This window comes from Lutra lutra, chromosome 17 (assembly GCF_902655055.1).
Source record: "Lutra lutra chromosome 17, mLutLut1.2, whole genome shotgun sequence".
NCBI classification, from domain to species: domain Eukaryota; kingdom Metazoa; phylum Chordata; class Mammalia; order Carnivora; family Mustelidae; genus Lutra; species Lutra lutra.
The window spans coordinates 45,577,081-45,601,208 of NC_062294.1; the positions used below are offsets into that span (position 1 = coordinate 45,577,081).

At 49.4% G+C, this 24,128-nt stretch overlaps 1 protein-coding gene across 1 annotated transcript; it reads left to right on the forward strand.

Moving 5' to 3' along the window:
• Nucleotides 1-406: 406 nt before the first annotated feature.
• On the forward strand, nucleotides 407-21,482 carry SPINT2 (serine peptidase inhibitor, Kunitz type 2). Its single transcript, XM_047711971.1, has 7 exons — nucleotides 407-910; nucleotides 14,409-14,579; nucleotides 16,814-16,873; nucleotides 18,150-18,203; nucleotides 18,997-19,158; nucleotides 19,497-19,535; nucleotides 20,778-21,482. Exons 1-7 carry the CDS (start codon nucleotides 805-807, stop codon nucleotides 20,942-20,944), a joined length of 759 nt encoding a protein of 252 aa, XP_047567927.1. The 5' UTR covers nucleotides 407-804; the 3' UTR covers nucleotides 20,945-21,482.
• Nucleotides 21,483-24,128: the final 2,646 nt, after the last annotated feature.

Sequence of the window (24,128 nt, forward strand, 5' to 3'; positions counted from 1 at the left end):
ACTTATCAGAGTCCCACCCAGGAGTGGAGGTGGGGGGAGGTTGGAGCTAGAATTACCTTTTGGCTCTAGCCAAAACATCAAGGCAACTGAGTCCTTAGAGGAATGTCTCTGCCTGTTCAAGGACCGGTCAATGAGCTCTAACGAAATTTAATAATTTTTTCTCCTGCCTTTGTTTCAGTAGTAGGACGTCACCAAGCCCAGGATCAGGGTAGCAGGAGCCCCAGGGCTCAGCAGGTTCGCTTCTCTCCACAGGCTAGGTCCCACCCCTGGGGAACTAAGGCAAGCCCCGCCCCCTCTCCCCCATCCTGGGGCCAGCCCAGGTGCGCGGAGCGAGGAGGATCCTCGCTCAGGTGCCTGCTCCCTGCGCCTGCGCTCTACGCGCCCCGCCTCACCAGGTGCGCCCCGCCCCCTTCCCGACCGGCCACCTTCCATAGCTGCGCGGAGGCGGACGCCATTGGCTCTAACGCCCACCGAGTGCTTGGGAGGTTGGCGGGGTTCTGAACCGTGGAAGAGTCGCTGAGTGTCGCCGGGGAAAGGGGCGAGTGAAGAGCGGACAGAGGCGTCGTGGCCGTAAGAGGCAGCGTGTCCGCAAACCGAAGGTCCGGCGAGGTGGGGGGTGGGGGGTTTCCCGGAGGCTTCGGCAGGAGCGCCGGCGCAGCACCTCGCTGACCCTCTGGGAGCGCCCGCACCTGAACACGAGGCTCTCTAGCGCGCGTGCGCGGCGAGGGTTTTCCCGCACCTGATCGCGAGACACTAACGGCCAGCGGCTCGAGGCTTCCCCTGCGCTGCCGGTTGGAACCCGTCATGGCGCAGCTGTGTGGGCCGAGGCTGTGCGGGGCTCTCCTCGCCCTGTTGGCTTCGCTGCTCCTCTTCCGGGCTGAGGCGGCTGACGGAGAACGTGGCGTCCACGGTGAGGGCCAGGGCGGGTCTCCCGGGAGGAGTGGAAGGCCGACAGGCGGAGGGCGGGGCGCGAGGGGACTTGGGCAAGGTCTGAGCCGGGCGAATAGGCGGGAGAGGGAATTGGGGGCGACCTGGTGAAGCTCGGGGGGTGTGGTGGAGCGGGCTGTAGGAGATTGAGCCTGGGGCTGAGGTTTGGGAGCCCCTGGGACTGAGGACGGGCGGCGGAGCCAGAGTTGGGAAAGTTTCCTGCGGGTGAGGGAGGAGACTTAGGGGTATTGACCAGGAAGGAGTGGCATTGGCCCTTCCTGTGGCAGGAAGGAGGTGAGAGGCCCAACAGAAGACCAGCCTTCTCCTGGCAGAGGAAAGTTCTGCCGCCCAGGGGGAGCCCTGAGAGGCCGGGCCTGAGAGAGTGGGGATTGGATTAGGTGACGTAATGGCAGTTTTAGCCTCTGGCAAGAAGCCCCCACGCCCACCTCTTCAGATACTGGACCACAGCCTCTCGAGAAATCTTAACCTGGTTCAGTTGCAGTAGAGCGCCTCCAAAATGATGCCTCTCAGGAAGAAGAAGAAAAGCATAAGTGTTGGAGGGGAGAAACTTTGCAAAGGTGCAAGAGTGGGGACCCCTTGATATAAAAAGAGTATTGGCCTCGAGAAGCTGGGGTTGGGGTTGTGGAACTGGTCCTTACAGGCTGGTGGAGAATAAGGCCCTATTTAAATCTCTACATTCTCCGGAAGTTTGGCCTGGGAAGGTCATTTTGAATAAGTGTTGTCATAACCTCAAATGCTTCAGACAAGCACAGCCAGGCTTTGGGAAAAAACCCTCTTTTCAAAGGAGAATTCACTGATTCAGCAAAACTTATTGAGCTCCTGCTGTGTGTCAGGGATGATACTGGCACCGGTGGTAACAGTTGTGACTCAGACAAGCCAGGTCCCAGCACTTAGCTTGTATTCTAGTGGGAGAGACAGAGACAGTGAGTAAACATTTAGGTAAAGAGCAGTCACCGCAGTATTAAATTACTAAGAAGTAAATGAACAAGGTGAAGTACACAAACAGCGTGATATAAGATGATGGGGCTGCTTTAACTCAGGTGGTCAGGGGAGGCCTCTCTGAGGAGGGTGACGTCTTGAGCCCTAACACAAAGACCTCTGGTGGGTGAGAGTCCATGAGTAATGGAGTCAGCGGCCTCCAGGTTGGAGGAAGCCTGGTAGTATTCAAGGAAAAGACATAGAATCAAGAATCATCCTAGCTGGAGTAGAAGTGGGGGTGGGGAGAGAATTGGAGGAGGATGTGAGATGGGAGAAGTAGGCAGGAGACCGGTGGCTTCGTAGGCCAGCGTTTTGGGTGGAAAGAGAAAAAAGCAGGGTGTGTGTGCCGCTCATCACCTGTGGTGACTTCTGTAATCTATTTATTTTTTAAAAGATTTTATTTATTTGACAGACAGAGATCACAAGCAGGCAGAGAGAGAGAAGAGGAAGCAGGCTCCCTGCTGAGCTGACCTGAGCTGAAGGCAGAGGCTTTAACCCACTGAGCCACCCAGGCGCCCCACCTGTGGTGACTTCTGAAGTCTGTTAATTTAACCACGTCAGAGGCAGAGAGGGAAAAATGAGCTAATGGGGATGTCAGGGGTCAGTGGGGAGAGAATCAGCTCTGTAGGTCAAGGAATCAAGAGTGGAGGTAGGTGTTGGGCACCTGGGTGGCTCAGCAGTTAAGCGTCTCCCTTTGGCTCAGGTCCTGATGCCATCCATCATCCTGCTCAGTGGAGAGTCTGCTTCTCTCACTTCCTCTGCCTTTCCACCCTGCTTGTGCGTGCTCTCTCAGAAAAATAAATGAAATCTTAAAAAACAGATAGATAAAACAGGGACACCTGGGTGGGTGGCTCAGTCACTTAACCGTCTGCATTCAGCTCAGTTCATGATCCCAGGGTCCTGGGATGGAACCCCGTGTTGGGCTCCCTGCTTATTGGAGAGCCTGCTTCTCCCTCTCCCTCTGCCTGCCACTCTGCCTACTTACGCTCTCTCCTTATCTCTCTGTCAAATAAATAAATAAAATCTAAAAAAAGGTAAAACAACTCATAGGAAAAAAATTCAGGGGGCGCCTGGGTGGCTCAGTAGGTTAAAGCCTCTGCTTTCAACTCAGGTCATGATCACAGGGTCCTGGGATCGAGCCCCGCATTGGGCTCTCTGCTTGGCAGGGAGCCTGCTTCCTCCTCTCTCTCTGCCTGCCTCTCTGCCTACTTGTGATCTCTGTCTGTCAAATAAATAAAAATCTTAAAAAAAAAAAAAATTCAGGTGCTGAACCTACTTGCAGTCTGAACTAGAATTTGACATGACTTTTTTCAATGACATAATCATGTTAGGATGTGCCTTTTAGTTACCTGCTCTGGGACTTAATCAAAACTGAATTTAGGGTTAACCTCTGTTGCTTACTGAGTTCTGATCCTTGAAACAGCCTGGTTGGGTGGTCAAGCTACAGGTCTTGCCTAAGATCTCGCAGTTGTAATTGACAAATTCAAGTCTGGCTTCAGAGAGGCCTTCTCTTTTCCTGGTGGCCTTTCTGGCTGCTGCAGCTGGGTGGACCTCTGACCTTTCAGAAGTACTCTTGTCTCGATGGGTGAACTAATGACCTTGCTTATCTGAAGTTGTTTGTTTGAAAGCTTTCAGTAGTTTAATTTGAACCGGGAGGTAGTTTTCATTTTTTTTTCAGGCAACAGGGTCTTCCACTAAGAGTGACGTGTTTCTCCAGCCCCATGCAACTGCATAGGTGCCACTAGATGAGTATGGTGAGGTGGGGAGTGTGTAGTGAATGTGTGTGAGGGGGTGATGGTAATGGTTGGTCAAGGAATTTGATCTTTGTGAAGACGTGAGGGGGCTGAGGGGTAGAGGAGAGGCGATAGGGTCCGTGAATTGTTGGAGTTGAGGTTTTGGAGGGCATGAACTGGAAAGAAAGGATATGATGGGCAGTGAGTGAGATGCTTGAAACTGAGATTCCAAGAAGTTGTGTTTCTTGAGACAAGGTCTAGGCATAACCATTGTAGGATGAAGCTGAGGGGAGGGCAAGATCACTGGAAAAGAGGTCTAGGAACCAAGAGGCCAGGATGGTCTGAGGGTCACCAACCTGGATATGGAAATCAGCTGGGAATGATGAGGGAGGCAGCATGAGAGACAGTGAGCCAGGAGCTAAAGTAATGAAATGAGGAGTAGTGATCTGGGAAGATGATGCACAAGGTGGGGTACAGACTGCTTTGATGGTGATTAATAGCTGGACTTTGGAGAGGGCAGAAGAACAGTGTAGAAGCAGCACCAGAAGCAAGGAGACCTGCCCTCTTGGAAATGTCCTTGAGGGAGGAAGGGTTTGGTTAGAGTAAGGAGAACGTTATGATAATGTTCAGAGAGGAGATGAGGAAATAAGAGATTTTGCTTAAGGCAATTGCTAAGTTCCCAAACCCTGGAAATTAGGGGGAAGAGGGATGGGAACAGTCTAGGATGTATGGGGATGAGGGGAGTTAAGTCAGGAGTCTGGCCTGATGTCGTGATAAGCAAGTGATAGGAGTGCTGTCAGGTTCAAGGCTGACAGTGTTGGGCAGGGACTGGGTGTTGGAGGGCAGATGGCAAGGGGTGTGGTTAAGTAGTGGATACTTGGACCCTGGACAGAGGGTGTCCTGAAACTGGACCCTTGCAGCTGGAGGTGGGGGAAAGCTGATACTGCTCTGCGTGTTTCTAGCATTCAGGGAGGGCGCCAGTCTACCATGGAAAGCACACTGAGATTATAAACCCTCCGCTCCCAAGAGGCCTCCAACAGGCTTTATGTGACTTGTAGTTTGTAGAATTGGGATTTTTTTTATTTTAAAGATTTTTTTTTTTTTTTTTTAATTTGACAGATCACAAGTAGGCAGAGAGACAGGAGGAGGAGGCAGGCTCCCTGCTGAGCAGAGAGCCCGATGCGGGGCTTGATCCCAGGACCCTGAGATCATGACCTGAGCCGAAGGCAGAGGCTTTAACCACTGAGCCACCCAGGCGCCCCTATTTTAAAGATTTTATTTGACAGAGATCACAAGTAGGCAGAGAGGCAGGCAGAGAGAGAGGGGGAAGCAGATCAGAGAGCCTGTTACAGGGCTCCATCCCAGGACCCTGTGATCATGACCCGAGCCGAAGGCAGAGGCTTTAATCCACTGAGTCACCCAGGCGCCCCTGTCCTTAGAATTCTAAGTTGCGTTAATGGAAAGAGTAGTGCTGTTTCTAGTGCTGGAAGGGCGGGTTACAAGTTCTTGGCAAAGGATAATCCCGAGGAATGCATGGTCAGTGTTGTTATTAGAAATGTGAACCCTGGGAGTCTGTTTCATAGCTTCTGACTGCACATATAAGACCGGCTGAGTTCTGTAATGACAGGGCTGGAAAATCTGAACAGGGTGTTTTTATAAACACAATAGAGAAGAGACCAAACTGTAGTTTGGGTTTGCTGCCTGTGTATGGCCTGCGAGCTAAGTATGGTTTTTTACATTTTTTTAATGTTTGAAAAAAATCCAGAATATTTCAAGACACGTAAAAATTACATGATAAAATTTTAGTGTCTGTAGGTAAGGTTTGACTGGAATGACAGCTATGCTCATTCGTTTACATGTGTGTCTTAAGGCCGCCTCCATACTGTAATGACACAGTGGGGAAGTTAGAACAGACTGTGACCCATAAAGCCTGAATAAAGGCGGACCTTGTTTGTGTGGTTTTCAACATGCGCAGATTTCAGTTACCACAGTGTATTAACTCTGGGTACTTGGGTCAAGTACAAGTTTCAGCTACTAGCTCTTCAAGCACAGATCACTGTGTAGATGACAGATATGTGTGGTGATTAATCACTGCACGTCCGGGGCTCTGTTCACACACAAGGCAAAGCATTTGGTTGTGTTGCCTGCTTGTTTCCCAGTGATAATTCTGTGTTAGAGTTTATAGAAATGCTTAATCGATAGAGGGGACTGGCCAAAAAGGATGAAAAGTGCAGCCAAGAGGAAAAGTGGTAATGCTGGAGGCATGATTCCGATGGAACAGAGGTGGAGTGATGGAAGCACTCACCAGCCTCGGGACTGTGGACGCTGTCTTGATTTGGGAGACCCGGTAGCCAGAGGAGCCCTAGTGACAGAAATGAGGAAATCAGGGGCACCTGGGTGGCTCAGTGGGCTAATCCTTTGCCTTTGGCTCGGGTCATGATCTCAGGGTCCTGGGATCGAGCCCTGCATCGGGCTCCCTGCTCAGCGGGGAGCCTGCTTCCCCTTCTCTGCCTGCCTCTCTGCCTACTTGTGATCTCTCTGTCTCTCTCTGTCTCTCTCTCTCTCTCTGTGTCTCAAATAAATAAGGAAAAAACGAAATGAGGAAAGTGATGACAAAAAGGATGATATCTCAGTGGAAGGAATGATGGCAAAAACTTTAGAAAAAGCAGCTCTCAGAGCAGTTGAGACATTGAAATAACGAAGGATAAAATGTTGGACGCTGATCCAAACCTAGAAAGATGTAGGACAATTCACTAAGATGAATTGAAAATAATGCTTGTTCTGAATCCAGAGTTAACATGGCTTAAGAACATTGCAGCACTGTTCAAACTACTCTTGGTAATTTTTTTTTTTTTACAAAGAAATTTAAACAATTTGTCAAGTTTCTAATACTTTAGCCACATTGTACTAAGTAAATATTAATTTTTTTTTTAAAGATTTTATTTATTTATTTGACAGAGAGAGATCACAAGTAGACGGAGAGGCAGGCAGAGAGAGAGAGAGAGGGAAGCAGGCTCCCTGCTGAGCAGAGAGCCCGATGCGGGCCTCGATCCCAGGACCCTGAGATCATGACCTGAGCCGAAGGCAGCGGCTTAACCCACTGAGCCACCCAGGCGCCCAGTAAATATTAATTTTACTATTTTTCTATATATTTGTAACCCAGAGTTTTTAATGTTTTGACAAATTTAAAGGACTTAGAAGTTACAGATTTTCCTGTTGCTTTTCACACTATAGTGCAAAACAGGTACTGCTTGTGTTCATTGTTTGGCGCACCATAAAAAAAAGTTTACTGAGCTTTGCTCTAGAAAAACAGATGGGAAGAAGAGAACCATTTCATGAGTGTTTTCAGGCTGGTGAGATGCTCTCAGGCTCTCTTTTATTAGGCAGACAGTGAGGCAAGATGTCAGGTTTTTTCAGTGTATAGCACCCAGGGGAGTAAAAAGTGTATCAAGAGCTGGACTCCTAGGAAAGAAGTACTTGTTTTAGAAGTAAACTTACTCTGAAGGGGCATAAAAACACAAATAAGTCTGGGCGCCTGGGTGGCTCAGTGGATTAAGCGTCTGCCTTCAGCTTGGGTCATGGTCTCAGAATCCTGGGATCGAGCCCCACATGGGGCTCCCGGCTCAGCAGGGAGTCTGCTTCTCCCTCTCCCACTGCCTGCTGTTCTCCCTGCTTCTACTCTCTCTCTCTGTCAAACAAATAAAATCCTTAAGAAATATATTGAAAAAAACAAAAACAAAACAAAACAAATAAACCAAAACACAAGGGGCCCCTGGGTGGCTCAGTAGGTTAAGCATCTGCCTTCGGCTGAGGTGGTGTTCCCAGGGTTCTGGGGTGGAGCCCTGCATTGGGCTCCCTGTTTGGTGGGAAGTCTGCTTTTCCCTCTCCCTCTGCTGTTATCATCCGTCCTCCCGGCCCTGGCCGTATTCTTTCTCTCTCTTTGTCTCAAATAAATACATAAAATCTTAAAAAACAGAACTAAAAAACAGCAAAAGAACGAGTTGGAGGTGGTTGGGTGATTCAAGGGAGAGATCAGGTAGGATTGAAGTAAGGGGTATACCAAGGGTTGGAATTTGGTAAAGCTGGGAAGTAGATAAACTGGTGGTACAGTATTTTCTGTATTTTTCAGAATATTTGAAGTAGTTTATTAAAATAACTTAATTTTCTAGAGTAGGCACTGCAATAGTGCCTTTTTGGAGAATGATTAGATACAGTCGTCTTTTTTTTTTTTTTTTAAAGATTTTATTTATTTGACAGAGATCACAAGTAGGCAGAGAGGCAGGCCGAGAGAGGGGGGAAGCAGGCTCTCTGCTGAGCAGAGAGCCCCATGCACGCCTCGATCCCAGGACCCTGAGATCATGACCTGAGCTGAAGGCAGAGGTTTAACCCACTGAGCCATCCAGGTGTGCCCCTAGATACAGTCTTCTTTTTTAAATACTTTTTTTTTTTTTTTTTGACAGAGAGATCACAAGCAGGCAGAGAGAGAGGAGGAAGCAGGCTCCCCGAGAGAGCAGAGAGCCCGATGCGGGGCTCGATCCCAGGACTCCGAGATCATGACCTGAGCCGAAGGCAGCGGCTTAACCCACTGAGCCACCCAGGCGCCCTAGATACAGTCTTCTTAAGCCTGTAAAATTAAATTAGGTTGGTAGTGCCCGGGAGCCTGAAATCCCTGCGATGTTGTCGTTAGCAGGTGACAGCAGGTTATTCCAGCCCAGTGCACGTGGCGTGAAGGTGTCTGAGCCATTGGCTTGTGGTCCTGGTTACAGCTCTGGTGACTTGAGAACCAGAGTAGCCTGTTCTCCATGACAAAGACCAGGCTGTTTGGCAGTTTTATCACAACTAGTGTTCCAAATGCCTGTCAGAGTTTTGTAATTTAGCTTCAGATTTCAGATAATGCGTGATTTTTAACCATTTCTGATGCTTTTTTTTTTTTTAAGATTTTATTTATTTATTTATTTATTATTATTTTTTTTTATATAAAGATTTTATTTATTTATTTGACAGAGAGAGATCACAAGTAGATGGAGAGGCAGGCAGAGAGAGAGAGAGAGAGGGAAGCAGGCTCTCTCTGTCATGTTAATGCCCAGCTTTATTTATTTATTTATTTATTTTTTTTAAAAGATTTTATTTATTTATTTATTTGACAGAGAGAGATCACAAGCAGGCAGAGAGGCAGGCAGAGAGAGAGAGGAGGAAGCAGGCTCCCCGCTGAGCAGAGAGCCCGATGCGGGGCTCGATCCCAGGACTCTGAGATCATGACCTGAGCCGAAGGCAGCAGGCAGCGGCTTAACCCACTGAGCCACCCAGGCGCCCCTAATGCCCAGCTTTAATGGGACCAGTGTGAATTCAGATTCAGCTCTGCTTCTGGTTGACTTAACCACCCCAAGCCTTGGTGTCCTCATTTGTAAAGTGAGCGAGTTACTACATGATCCGCAGTTTTAGTGTGACTGTTAGAAATAGTGCACATAATGTGCCTAGTGTAATGCTTTACTGAAGGTAGCAGAGGGGTTTCAAGACATAAGTAATGCTCAGCATGTTGGTTCTTTTTCTTATTTTTTTACCTTCAGATTTTATTTCTAAGTAATCTCTACACCAAACTTGGGGCTTGATATCACAACCCTGAGATCAAGAGTCACACGCTGTACTGACTTCACCAACCAGGTGCCCCCATTTTGGTTCATTTTTATTTTAATCTGGATCTACCAAAGTACAGTGCTTTAATTGAGGGGGGGGGAAGCCTTTAAGGAAAATGCTAAGTCACGGAAGCCGTGTTACACACCAAAGTATTTCTGACTTTTTGTACAAGCCATTTGGAGAGCAGTGAAGGAGAGTGCGCTGATGCTCTTTGGGGTGGAGGTGAATTGAAGAATGTGTGGCCTGTGCATCTGAAAGGACACTGTCTTCTTCGGAACAAACAAGCAAACAAAACCAAAATGCTTTTTCATGAGTTCACTTAAGTCTAAACAGTGAAAATTTCTATCATAGAGGCTTAAAAGCATAGGGCAAAATGAGAATTTTCTCCATTTCACAGGGAGTTTCCGGACTCAGAGAAAGGATATATATATATATATTTTTAAGATTTTGTTTATTTATTTGACACAGAGAGAGACACTGTGAGAGAGGGAACACAAGCACAGGGAGTCGGAGAGGGAGAAGCAGGCTTCCTTCAGAGCAGGAAGCACAATGTGGGGCTCGATCCCAGGACCCTGGGGTCATGACCTGAGCCAAAGGCAGACATATAACGACTGAGCACCCCAAGGACTTTGTTTTGACATTTGACACTTGGTTAAATTTCACCTTGATGGAACCTAGCTTCAGCTGATTATTCTACTACTTGGAGCTCTTAGTTATACTCTAATCAAATTTGTGTGAAAAGAACAGATAAGATTTTTTTCTCTTTTTATTATAGAAATTTTCAAATAGACACACAGTTCTGTGAGCCCACATGGCCCATTACTTAGCTTCAGCAACTGTCAACATTCTGTCTTTACAGGCATATTGTGTTTTTAGTCAAGTTCTCTCTCAATAAAGAGACATTTCTAGGGGCACCTGGGTTGCTCAGTCAGTTAAGCATCCTACTCTTTTTTTTTTTTTTTAAGATTTTATTTATTTATTTGACAGAGATCATAAGTAGGCAGAGAGGCAGGCAGAGAGAGAGGGGGGGGAAAGCAGGCTCCTCACTGAGCAGAGAGCCCGATGCGGGGCTCGATCCCAGGACCTTGGGATAATGACCGGAGCCGAAGGTAGAGGCTCAACCCACTGAGCCACCCAGGCGCCCCAAGCATCTGACTCTTGATCAGTCTTGATCTCAGGGTTGTGAGTTCAAGCCCCATGTTGGGCCCCACGCTGAGTGTGGAGCCTACTTAAAAAGGAATTTCTAAATTGCCCTGTGACAAAAGTAAAGTGTCCCTCCCGTCCCGTGTCCCCCATCTCCTCGTACCCCACCCAGGGAACCTAAAAATAAGGCTGTTTTCTGAAACTTCAACTGTGAAGTCAATGTGTCATCATTAAGAGCAGATGAGAGCTGCTCTCTGGGACATAGTGGCCTCCTAGGCCTACAGGGTTTGTTGTAAAGAGACCATCACATCTACTGGAAGAATGTCCCAGTCAGGAAAGGAAGTGTCCCAGACGCACACCTTGACTGGTATCTTGACTGTGTGTCCTGAGTTGTTTCCTGGGAGCCTCTGGCCTTCCTGGTAGGTCCTAGTGGAGGAGGGGAACTTACAGCACACTTCTCCTTACTGTGACTCCAAGGGATGGGCTCCGTTTCTGCCTGCTTTCTGAGGTGGTCTGCTCATTGACGGGTACATCCAAGCTGCTTGACCGCTCTTTCCCGGCATCCTCCTACACGCTCTGTCAGCCGGTGACCGCATCCCTGCGTTTGGTCAGCTGGGCCTCCATGAGTTAAGTGTCTGAGTGACAAGAGATGAGGGCCAGATTCTGGGCAGTGTGACTTCACTAAGCTAAATGCTCTCCAGCCCTAGAGAGGTTTTTTCTCCTTTTTATATACCCTCAGCCTTGCATAGAGCGTGTACCTGGCCCCCTTGCTTTAGGAAAAGTTACCGAATTTCCACCCTTGAAGAGGTAGGTGGTCAGCCTGTGGCCTTCTGTGCTGTGGCGTTGTCTGGTGGGTCCCACCTAAGCTGCTTCGAGCCTCGTTGGGCATTCTCTCGGGGTTTTGTTTTGAGATGTAGTTCACCTGTGATACAGTTCACCCATTTAGAGTGTGCAGTGCTTCTCTCGGGTTTTTGGTCTGAAAGACTGTCCCTGAAACTGCTCAGGAAGCAAAGACACCAAGCAGTCCGGGTGAGTTGCAGGCGCTCAGCTTGGCAGGGCGTTGGATAGGCTGTTACCTCTGTAGCAGTCAGGGTCTGTGTCTTTGTCTCCCCACCACCGCCACCCCCCCCCCAGCGGCCTCTAGGTTGTTTTCACTTTGGGTCACATGTGGTTTGTTGTGTGGCTCTGCTCCGTCTTGTCTTGCTGTTAACAGCAGTGCTTCCTCACATTTGACAGCCGGGATTGAGTAAATTCTACACCAGAGAACCCTTTTCCTACAGTGTTTTCCTTGGGCCTTGTTGATGATGTGTTGTGTGACATTTGGCATGTTGTCAAAAGTATCTGCTCCAGGTGCACACCCAGCTGATCCTGGTTAATGTGTTATGGACAGGAGGTGCCCCTGTTTTTTCTTAAACTGCTTTATTAAAGTATTCACATACCATAAAATCAGTTGTTTTTTTTTTTTTAAATCAGTTGTTTTGAGCATACAATCCAGTGAGTTTTAGTACATTTACAGAGTTGTACAACCATCCCCACAACCTAATTTTAGAACATTTCCATCATCCCCAAAAGATCCCTGTGCCCGTGTGCAGTTCACACCATCCCCCAACCCCACAGCCCTAGGCAGGCAGTAATCTACTTCCTGTCTCTCTTGAGTTCCCTTTTCTGGACATATTAAATGATTCATATGAAATATTCATATGAAATATCCAGATAAGGTACTTTTTAATTGGTGATTTAAAGGATGGTTGCTTTCAAATTAATAGAAAGTTTCTTAAGTTCAGAATATGCTTTTTCTGCTATACTAGTTTCCTGTGGTTTATTGGTGTGTGTGAGAGTTCCTTGAGGTTTTGTTTTTTATTTTTATTTTTATTTTTATTTTTTTAAAGATTTTATTTATTTATTTGACAGAGAGAAATCACAAGTAGGCAGAGAGGCAGGCAGAGAGAGAGGAGGAAGCAGGCTCCCTGCTGAGCAGAAAGCCCGACGTGGGGCTCGAACCCAGGACCTGGGATCATGACCTGAGCCGAAGGCAGCGGCTTAACCCACTGAGCCACCCAGGCGCCCCTTATTTTATTTTTTTAAGATTTTATTTATTTATTTGACAGAGAGAGATCACAAGCAGGCAGAGAGGAGGAAGCAGGCTCCCTGCTGAGCAGAGAGCCCGATGCGGGACTCGATCCCAGGACCCTGAGATCATGACCTGAGCCGAAGGCAGCGGCTTAACCCACTGAGCCACCAGGCGCCCCTTGTTTTTTATTTTTAAGATTTTATTTATTTGACAGAGAAACAGAGATCACAAGTAGGCAGAGAGGCAGGAGGAGAGAGAGGGGGAAGCAGGCTTCCCGCTGAGCAGGGAGCCTGATGTGGGGCTCAGTCCCAGAACCCTGAGATCATGACCTGAGCTGGAGGCAGAGGCTTAACCCTCTGAGCCACCCAGGCACCCCTTCCTTGAGGTTTTTGGTCAGTACTACAACCTTTTTGTCCATAAATCGATGTTTTGTGGAACATTTGGTTTCATGCCCGTTGTTATATTTTAGGAGAAACAAGATTTTGCCCTCTGCTTTCAAAAGCTGTCCCCTAGTTCGTGAAGTAAATCTCAAACATGAAAATAATTAGGAGTAAATGACAGCATATAACCAAGGGCCTGGGGTACTTTTATTTGAGCTGATTATTAAGCACCCTGCTCAGATTGCAGTGCCCTTGTGGCAGAAGACAAGATGGGTGGAGGCCAGGGAAGTAGGGGAGGTGATGTGGACTCATGATCCCAGGAAGAGATAGGGTGGTACTGGGCAGACAGTGAGTCACGTAGTTGGGTCACTCCCTTTTCAGCTTGCTTTCTATCCTCCTGATTCCTGCAAGAGAAAGTTTGTCTTTGGTGCAGACGATATACCTCCAGCACTTGCTTATCTCTTTCTTTCTTTCTTTTTTTTTTTTTTAATTTAATTTGACAGAGATCACAAGTAGGCAGAGAGGCAGGCAGAGAGAGAGAGAGGAGAAAGCAGGCTCCCTGCTGAGCAGCGAGTCCTATGTGATGCGGGACTCAGTCCCAGGACCCTGGAATCACGACCTGAGCCAAAGGCAGAGGCTTTAACCCACTGAGCCACCCAGGCGTCCCTATCTCTACCTTCTTTTTTTTTTTTTTTTTTTTAAAGATTTTATTTATTTATTTGACAGAGAGAGATCACAAGTAGACAAAGAGGCAGGCGGAGAGGGAAAGAGGGAAGCAGGCACCCTGCTGAGCAAAGAGCCCGATGTGGGACTCGATCCCAGGACCCTGAGATCATGACCTGAGCCGAAGGCAGCGGCTTAACCCACTGAGCCATCCAGGCGCCCCTATCTCTACCTTCTTAAGAGACAGGAGCTATCTAGGCCTTTCGGAGGCAGATGTAGCTGGCTGGAATTTTATAACATTTTTTGGTTTGTTTCCCTTGTACTAGAATAGGGTCCGATTTGGGGGCTCCTCTTGGAATGCTCTGGAGCAGAGGCGTGCTGTCAGTTGCCTTGGGAGGCGGGAGGGCTAGAGTGAGGAGCTTCTTTATGAGGCTCTTGTGGAAATTTGAGTGTGAAGTGGCTGACCTGGTCAAACAGTGGATAAGGAAGGTTAAGACACATCCTTCAGTGCTAAGTTCCCCCTTCGCGTCTGGTGGGGGTTTTTTGCCTTCGAAGGCCTATTTCTACACTGGATGTTGTGTGTCTTTAATAATCAGGAGCGGGGACAGAAGGAACATGCAACTGAAATATAGTTAAGTTGGGTGGGTTGGTATCTTTGTTGTTAGATGATGTGTTTCTTGCCTATACAAGGAAGGAGTCGCTAAGCCTGGTGGCTGCACTTAAGAAAGGGCTCGCAGAGAAGCTGTGCTGGATCTTGGGGTTCAGGAAAACTGGGGGCCTCCTCCTGTAGGTCTGTGCATCTTCTCTGTTGGCAAGATTTGCCCTGCCAAGCCAACTGGTCTCTGCTTTGTGTTTTAGACTTTTGTCAAGTTCCGAAGAAAGTGGGAAGATGCCGGGCCTCCTTCCCTAGATGGTGGTACAACGTCACTGAGGGGTCCTGCCGGCAGTTTGTGTATGGTGGCTGTGACGGGAATAAAAATAATTACATGACCGAAGAGGACTGTCTTGAGAAATGTGCTGGTGTCACAGGTAAGACATTATTCCCTGGGGAAATGGTATAACCTAGAGATCATTTATTAACTGGGATGTGATACCTTTTGCCTTGTGCTCTTTCTTCCTGGCTGAACTTGGGGGATGTTTTTAAAAAGCAGAAGAAACAGGCACAGTTTGAAGGTCGCCCACACGGTGGTTTCATAGCGGTCTTCTCCCTCTTCTTCCCAGAAAGGAGAGTAGACCACAGGCTGGAGCTGGGGGGAGGGGACATGGCTGCCTTGACTTCCTTTTTCCCCCTGCTGAGCGTATAAGTCCCACCTAGAAGAGGGGAGTCCTCCAGGCCACTTAGGCTGCCCACCTGCTCCTTTGGCATTTGGGTTATTTTTACTTCTGGGACAAATGACTTGAGCTTACCCAGCCAGCCAAGCTATGAGTCAAATTAAAACTGGAACATACTTGGGGTGCCTGGGTGCCTCAGTCGGTTAAGTAGTTGCTTTTGGCTCGAGTCATGATCCTGGGGTCCTGGGATCCCTGCTCTAGAGATGAGCCTGCAGCCTTGTTGGGTTTTATGTCTCCTCACACACTGGCTCTAATCTCCCTTGGCTTCGAGTTCTGTGTTCAGAAAGCAGATATGCTTATTAAAGTTGTAAACGAAGAGGGGTAAACAGCAGTGGCCTTGGCTGTGGCCTGAGGTTCAAAACGGTGCTCGAGCACACAAGCCCAGAGTGACGGAGCACCTCGAGGAATGTTTTGTTGATCTTTGTGTTGCACTGCCCCGCAGACATTCAATAAGTATTTAGAAACTGTGGTGGCTGGGTATTACTTTGGGATCATACAGCCAAGTCCCTCACCTTTTGGGGGGTAACCTTAACAGATGGTGACTGAGGAAAATACTTACTGTTTTTTTTGTTCGCTGTGACTCCGGTATGGGAGCAGGAATTAAAGGGAAATATTTTTGCTACCTTTTCTCTTCCTTCTCCATTAAGAGTTATCTGTAGCAAATGTGTCTGCCTGTTTTAGTTTCTCCTTACTTTTCAGGAAAATGGTTGAAGTTTTAAGAACATAAGCAGTGAACAGTGGGCATTCCAACAGGATGTTGCTACAAAGGGTCACATGTTGTTGTGTTTTGCTGGAGAGGTGGTCCATGGTCCGGGGCCCCAGAGAGGTCCTGTGTGGGCACCCAAGTGTGGCCCCACTGCATGTCTCATGGAAGCTCGCCCGCGGGTTTGGGAGGAGGAACGAGTCGTTGGAGTCTTTTGCCAGCATATTCTCTCCCAAGCAGGCACCCTCTGTGGGAAGCCAATATCATGAGAATGTCAGTTTATTAATTTATAATGAGAACCAGAACTACCCAGGGGACCCAACACTCAAGTCTCTGAGTCGGCTGTACCTTTGCTCCGTGCAGGCAAGCCGCACGGCCAGATTCCCAGAAAATTGCTGGCTCTGCAGAGGCACGGACCAAGGGGCGCAGACTTGTGATATGGATGTTCAGTGGCGTCAGGTGATGCCGGCCCCGTGCCTCTGCCCTGGGTCTGCTGGGAACCTCTGGGAGGCAGGGGAGCCAGGTCCTGTCCTTCTGGACCCTGCCAGTGCTTCCCTTTTTGTACCTCCTTCGCTGGCTGGCCTCTCCACCCCACCCCATCATTTCATGTGTATGTTAGAGAAAATATACGTAGCTTAAAATTTTCCTATTTCCCACAGTTCGGTGGCATGAAGTATGTTCAGACTACTACATACCTCACTTTCTTAATTCATTGGGTGAATGAATACAGTTAAGCAGATTATTTGGCCCTGGAAGCCATTCTGTCTTTTTATTTTTTATTTTTTTATTTTTTGACAGATAGAGATCACAAGTAGGCAGAGAGGCAGGCAGAGAGAGAGGAGGAAGCAGGCTCCCCACTGAGCAGAGAGCCCGATGCGGGGCTTGATCCCAGGACCCTGAGATCATGACCTGAGCCGAAGGCAGAGGCTCAACCCACTAAGCCACCCAGGCGCTCCCCAATCTGTCTTTTTAAAGTCATTTCATGCATCTTTGCTCTGATTACCAGTGATGGATCTTAAAGTTGAGCCCACAGGGGCCGTCTTGGTTCCTTATTTCCAAGTTCTTGCAGGCTTGTGGTCCAGCATGTACATCAAAGGGCCCACATAAAGGAGAAACGGGAGTCTTGGTGAGAGGCACCTGGGACCATGGCGGCTCAGGGGACTTTGCCTGTTCTGTGTCATGGCGCATTCTTGACGTGCACTTTCTCATTGTGTTTGTCCCCTCGCAGAGAACACCATTGATGAGCTGGCCACCAGGAGGAATGGAGCAGATTCCTCTGTCCCAAGTGGTAGGTTCTTAAAGCAGTCTAGGATAGAATGAGGGCCCTCTGGACCAGGGAAGGACATCTGTAATTTGGGAGTCGTGTGAGGGCTTCCACCTCCCTGTCTGGGGCTCTGCCTGGGCAGCAGCTTCTAGCTCCTGGCTGGTGTCCTCTCACCAGGGAGTTCACACTCCATCGGATGAGGGGGCCCAAGGGTGCTATGCGGCTTCCGGCTTGCTCTGCTTCCTCCTGGGGAACAAGGGATTGTGGCTGTTGCTGCTGCCTGAGGCTCAGAACCCTTCCGTCTCTCTGGGCTGGCCTGGCCTCAAGTCCCCTGGCCTCTGCCTGCTGTGTTGTCTTCACTGCCCCTCCCTGCCTCTCCTTGCCTCATCTGTCTCCTTTGTTCTTGGTTGTCCTTGCTGTCCCCCTCCCCATACGGAGTCCTCTGTCTTCTGCCACCCCGCCTCCATTCCCAGGGCAGTCCTTGATCTCGAGCTTTGTGTTAGCTTGCTTTGTAGTGCTGACAACAGCTGCCCCATTCCTCCTTTATGCTTAAAGGACTCTGCATGCATCAGGAACCTGGGGTGAGTGGTGCAGATGCACTGGCAAGTCCAGCCCAGCTTTCTTGAAGGCCAGTTCCCAGGCAGTGGGCTCTGCTGGGCAAGACCTGCTGTGGAGGGAGGGAATCTGCCCCTGTCCCATTTGAGGGCAGCACACCCCCCCCCACCCAGTTGGCCATTGGCTCTGCACTGATTGCAGCCTTGACTTTGGTCCTCTGGTTCTGGCACCAGTGCTCAGGTGAGAGTGAGCATTTATTCGGTCAGTGGTTTGCTGGCTTGTTCGGGTCACTCTTGAGTTGTCCTAGGCCAGGAATCCTTTGACTGTCCTGACCATTGCTTTGCCTGTGTTCACTCTTTATTCCTAAGCTGGCCTCCAGGGTCATATAGAACCTCAGGCATTGGCATGGTCTCTCTAGTTTCCATCCTGTTGTAGAAGAAAATATCTACAGGAGGGCGCTCCTCACTATGTCAGAGAGTGAACAAGAGCACCTTGCTCATCACTCCAGAAATTGTGGCTGGGATGAGTTCCCTTAGTAACCCCTGAGGTGACAGGCAGGCCTCCCCATCCAGCATTCATTGCAGTGTGTATGATAGAACCTGTGAGGCCTGGGAGGCGACAGACCTACCCAAGGAGGGGACTCCACTTCTAGGTGCCAGAGTGTCCATGCTTCCTTAGTGGGCCCTGCTAGTCCCCATGTACTGTGTCCATCCCAGCCTCCCTGACTTGGATGTTTCTGTTTTAGTTTCCAGAAGGCAGGATTCTGATGACCTCTCCAGTGACATTTTTGACTACGAAGGTATAACTTTTTAAAAATACTTGTGTATGGGAAAAATGTGGTTTTTTTCTTAGTTGGGAATTGAGACACACTTGAGTATTTCCATTAAGGAAGGTGTAGAGCAGAGCTTCCTGACCTCTCCCAGGCAGTAGAACTCACAAGCATGCCCCAGGGCTGCTGGAAGTGGCTGTGGCACACATGTGGGCGGTAGCTTGACTTTGGAGAGGCATTCTGGTGGAGTGGCTCTGCCTCTCCCCAGCTGTGTGGCAGCGGGCAGGGGCCTGCATCTGCCTCCCAAGTATGAAATGAGCTGCTCACAACAGATCTCTTTTTTTTCTTTTTTTAAAGATTTTATTTATTTATTTGACAGAGATCACAAGTAGGCAGAGAAGCAGGCAGAGAGAGAAAGGAGGAAGCAGGCTCCCTGATGAGCAGAGAGCCCAATGTGGGGCTCGATCACAGGACCCTGGGATCATGACCTGAGCCGAAGGCAGAGGCTTTAACCCACTGAGCCACCCAGGCACCCCTCACAACAGATCTCTTAGGGACCAAGTTAATACATGTGCAGTGCTTAGAATGGTGCTTGACATAGCGTGATCTTACTGACGGGAATCTGGCTGTAAAGAGAGAGATTCCCCCAAAACATGGACGACTGTCAAGTGGGCCAGACTAGCCCTGTCTGTAATTTACAAGTCCTTTGGCAGAGAGCTGTTTCTCTGTTGGCTGGTAGCAGTGTGACTGTTCGGGAACATTCCAACTCCGCTTCACATCTGAGTCCTGCTAACTCGTACTCTTTGGGTTGTGTCGTTCCCAGAATATTGCACTGCCAAAGCAGTCACTGGGCCTTGCCGCGCATCCTTCCCACGCTGGTACTTTGATGCAGAGAAGAACTCCTGTGACAGCTTCATCTACGGAGGGTGCCAGGGCAATAAAAACAGCTACCTCTCTGAGGAGGAGTGCATGCACCACTGCCTTGGTGAGCCTGCCTGATTCCTAAATGCAAGAGACAGTGGTGTGTGGACGAGGCCCCTTGAGAGGACATGGGTCCATTGCCCTGTCCCTAAAAGAAGACCTCAGCAGTGCTGCCATTTGGACGCTACCATTCTCTGGCTCCCTTGTGGGGAAGAGGTGGGCTTTGGGCCCAGCTGTTGCACAGACATGTCCTAGGTCCCCACCAGGATAGTAAAGCTTCAGAACCTCAAAAGAGCTGGAAGAAATCCCTCAGAAAGAGCCTCCTGTGAACCCCTGGTTGGTGGCAGCTCTGGAGGGCAGGAGGACCATGAGCTGACCTTGGTGTTATGTGTTCTTTTCCAGGCAAGCAGTTGTACCCTTTCCTCCCCCGTGGCTCTAAAGGTAAGAGGCCTCCGGCCCTCCTCCTCCTGCTTGCCCTGACTAAGCTCAGCTGTGTTTTTGCCGGCTTCTGTTGTCTCTGACACATAATCCTTCACTGTAAACCCCTTTTGGGTTGAAAGTCCTGTTTCTGCATGAGAACGGTCAGGCAGCTTGAAACATATGGTGGATGTTTGTCTTGCCACGCATTGTAATAAATGAGGCAGGGGAGTTGGAGGAAGGCAGTCTCCACCTGGGCAGCCCCGGGGTGACTGGAGGACAAGTCCTACTGTTGGGCTTATGCCTTCTGCTGCACACAGGCCTCAGGCTGTCTCTAGGTTTGGAGGGAACTTAGCTGCTGAGGGGTGTGCTGAGTTGCTCGTGGGTGACAGGAAGTTGGAGAGCCCTTACTCTCCGAGCGAGGCAGGGCCAATGCTGTTGTCCCCAAGCAGGCTGGTCTGACAAGACCCCGGGCCGCCTCTTGCTTTTGTTTCTGATTTGCCTGAGTCATGGATGATGGTGTTTGCACAAGGACCGGCCACACTGGTTTGGCCTCTTTACACCTGTTTTCCTGTTCAGGAGCCCAGACCTGGCCTGCACGTCTGTCTGCTCTGTTCTAGACCAGCGAAGCTGGAATCTGGGTTGCCAGGCACGGGGCAGAAAGCAGCCCCGCCATGGAGGGTTGCGGGTGGAGAAGGAACAGCCCCTGTCCATTCTGCAGCCACACGGCTTCACGTGGGAGAGGGAGCCAGGGTGCTGGCACAGCAGGCCACATTCTTAGCTGCAGCCCCATCTGAAGGAAGGCATCTTAGCTGATGCCTACACAAGCTGTGCTGTGTGAACACAAAACCTCAGTGTTTTATGTTTACACATGAGCCAGAGGTGTGTGCTTTTTACATCCTGGTACCCATTTGGAGGCTTTGGATTCCTGCACGATTTGCCCCCGAGAGGTGGAAGTACAGAGTGGAAGTGGGATTTTTTTGTTCAGAAAGAGAGAACACACACAGCTACTGGGTGCAAATAGCACGGCACCTCCTTTTCTCAGTAACCTCCTCCTCAGGACTGTAGACTCCCTGAGGACTCCTCAGGCAGGCGGTGTCCTTCCTCCAGACCCTCCGAGGCTGGGGTCCAGGGAGGTCTGGCACAACAGCTGCTGGTCCTTGCCCTGAGCCCGCGTGCACGAGTCCTGCGTGTGCCCCATGCGGCCGCGCGCTGGCTGTGCTTCTCCTCGCCCTTCCGGTTCTGAAGCCTTTCTCTGCTCCCCAGTGGTGGTCCTGGTGGGGCTCTTCGTGATGGTCCTGATCGTCTTGCTGGGCGCCTCTGTGGTCTGCCTGATCCGGGTGGCCCGGAGGAACCAGGAGCGCACCCTCCGCACCGTCTGGAGCACTGGGGATGACAAGGAGCACCTGGTGAAGAACACCTACATCCTGTGAAGGCCCTGCCAGCCAGAGGCCGCCCTTCCTCGGGCCTCTCTGCAGATGGCGAAAACCTGGGGAGGGAGGGGAGACAAGTGTAGCATGTGTGTATGTGCTTTTTAAAATAGAGTGATTGGTTTGTGCTTGTACGATCATTAGGGCTTCAGGTCTGTTTGTTACTCCAGAAGGTGAGGGGGCTTCTGCTGTCCTGGCTGGGTCTGCTTTGAGAACCTTCTCGGAGGAGGGCTCTGCCTCACACTGCACGTGGTCTGGCCCCAGGCCAGAGTCGGCTGTTATTCACTTTAGTTCTCTGCTCCACGTCTTAGTTTTCTGGGATTACATGGAATCCTGTAGTGTCCTTTCCCACTGCAAAAGTAATGTCTTCATAGTTTCCTTTGTTTGTTTGATGTATGTGTTTTTGTTTTGTTTTGTTTTGTTTTTGTAAACAGAAAAGTTTTTTTTTTTTTAAATTAGGATTCTGAAAGGAAGAGAAGAAAATGTGCAAGTTTAATAAAAAGGGTCTTCCCTTTTAAAATAAATTTCAGCAAGTGCTTTCTTTCTTTATAGGATTGCTGATGTAAACTCTACCAGAATTAATATAGAGCACTATGTAAGATGTCCCATTCTAGAAATGGCCTCCTTAAAAAAAATACATCTCTTTCAAATCTTTTTGAATGAAATACATCTTGCATCGCCACTGAGTGCCCATAAAGATTCACCAAACAACACCTGCGATAATCTCTGGCCTTTCCTTCTGTCACTTTTGAAAAATTCTAGCCATACCCCACTCTGTTGGTTTTTGTTTTGTTGTTTTTTAAATAATGACCCACTATAGACTAACCCACACCTTGAGACACTGCCTGCGAGGGCATAGGAGGACTGGACTGAGGGTGTGTCCTGGCCAGGGGAAAACTCAGACCTTTCTGAGACTGGAGTGGCTTTGACCAAAATCACTTTGGCATCCATGATTGTAATCTTTCCCCGTGGTTCTGCAATCTTTCTCAGATCTCCCATGTGCTTCTGCGGTGAAATGGGGACAGTGTACCACCACGTGGCTGAATTCGGCCTCCAGGCTTGGCCCCCATTCTGCTGCCTGCCTGTGGGTGTTCCCTCCCTGACCCTAAACTCTGCAGGCTCTTCCTTTCTTCCTCCCCATTGTCCACATGCATAGTCCCGAACGTGGAGCAGTGTTGGGGGAACCCATGGGGTCAGGCAAGTGGCCTGGGGCTTACACTTGCACAGGTGACTGAGGAAGCTGAGCAAGGCCTCCTTCCCTTCACTCTTCCTAGAAATCCCCTCAGGCCAGAAAGCTCACGTTTTGTGCACTGGGGGAGAGACTTGCACCCCATAGGGCTTAGACCTCTGTTCCAGAGGCAAGTTGGGCAAATACCTTATGTCCTCCTTTGTAGTCTTCCTCATTTGCGGAGATGTTGCTCGGGGATTCTGGCCCTCTCCCTGCCAAGCTTCCTAGGCAGCCTGGCCATCTAGCCTCAGTGGTTGGTGAGCAGATGAAACCTGCCTGCTGTATCCCAGATAGATGAGGACCCAGCTCAGAGAGAGCCTGTGGTCCCAGGAAGGAGGCGGTCCTGGGAAGAGACTCTCCACCCACCATTCCAGGTGTGCAGCAGGGAGCAGGTCACTCAACTCGTTTGAACCCCCAGTTTCCTCACCTGTACTCTGGGTGGGTGTGAGGGTTATGTGAGATCATAGGCGTTGGGTGGCCCAAGGGAAGTGCTCAGCAAGCCTCCTTTAGAGAGCTGGTGTCCACCTCTGCCTTCCTGCCTGTCTCCTTATTCCTCCTCAGTAGCTGGCAGCTCTCCTCTATACCCATGCTGTCACCCTCAAGCTCCCTACAGGGGACTTCAAGCCCAGTGATGTCTCTGGCTGAGCAGGGGGCCTTTCTCCACCTATTCTAGCAAGACTTGTCTCTCCCTTAGTTGTGTGAAAGATAAAAAGCGCATTTTATTTTTATTTACTTAGTTTTTAAAGATTTTGTGTATTAGAGCAGAGCAAGAGAGAGTACAAGGCAGGGGGCAGAGGGAGTAGGAGAAGCAGACTCCCCACTGAGCAGGGGGCCTGATGCGGGGCTCGATTCCAGGACCCTGGGACCATGACCAGAGCCGAAAGGAAATGCTTAACCGACTGAGCCACATATGTGTCCCCTATTTATTTTTAAAGATTTTATTAAATTATCTCTATACCCAATGTGGGTCTCAAACTCACAGCCCCAAAATCAAAAAGTCATGTGCACCTCTGGACTGAGCCAGCCAGGCACCCCTGTGTTTAGATTTTAAAAGAAACTGTTGGAAATTACTTTGTGTTGTAGGAAGATCAAGACCACCCAGATCATTGAACTTTTAAGGTTTTTCGTACAGTGTCCTTTCATGTTTCCCATGCAGAAGTCGTCATGCTGACTCACTTCTGCCAACACGTGTCCCATTTGTCTCACGGAATGGGGGTCCCCATTGTCCCCTTGCTCCTGGCCGGTGGACTATGCTGGACCTGCGGCCCCTGCTTGGCTGGCCAGTGGTGTCTCAACCACCGTGTCTTTTTCAGGCCTTAGGGCTGCTGTCCAGCCTGGGCAGCTGACTCCAGCCACGCCACTGTGCCCCTTGAAATGAAACCAGGACTATCTGGACTTTCTGGACCATTTACAGGCTAATAGTGGTGCACTTGTTGGAAAGACTGCCTAACAGTGGGCCAGTAGCCAAGGTGGTGGCCATTTCACAGTCTTTGTCATCCCTAGGCTATTGGTATCACCAGGTGGTGGAATGGATCTTTTTTTTAAAGATTTTTTTATTTATTAATTTGACAGAGATCACAAGTAGGCAGAGAGGCATGCAGCGAGAGAGGCGGTGGGGGGGGAAGCAGGCTTCCTGCTGAGCAGAGAGCCTGATGCAGGGCTCGATCCCAGGACCCCGGGATCATGACCTGAGCCGAAGGCAGAGAGGCTTAACCCACTGAGCCACCCAGGTGCCCCAGTGGAATGGATTTTTAAAAAGTCACTCAGCAAAGACCTGTCACCGTTCCCTCCTGCCCATACACTTGAGTGAGGAGTTTGTTCACCGACTGTGGCTGCCCCTAGAACGGGGTTATTTCTAGGCCATCCCCTGGGTAAAGATCAGGTCAGAGGGATTGGGAGCTACAGAAACTATTTTGAAAATTTGGGATTCTTTACTCCTCATCCACACGTAAGATGCAT

Coding starts and splice junctions, on each gene's coding strand:
- SPINT2 (XM_047711971.1), top strand. CDS start 805: ATGGCGCAGCTGTGTGGGCCGAGGCTGTGCGGGGCTCTCCTCGCCCTG. Junction 16,874..18,149: donor AGATTCCTCTGTCCCAAGTG/GTAGGTTCTTAA, acceptor TTTCTGTTTTAG/TTTCCAGAAGGCAGGATTCT. Junction 19,536..20,777: donor CCTCCCCCGTGGCTCTAAAG/GTAAGAGGCCTC, acceptor TCTGCTCCCCAG/TGGTGGTCCTGGTGGGGCTC.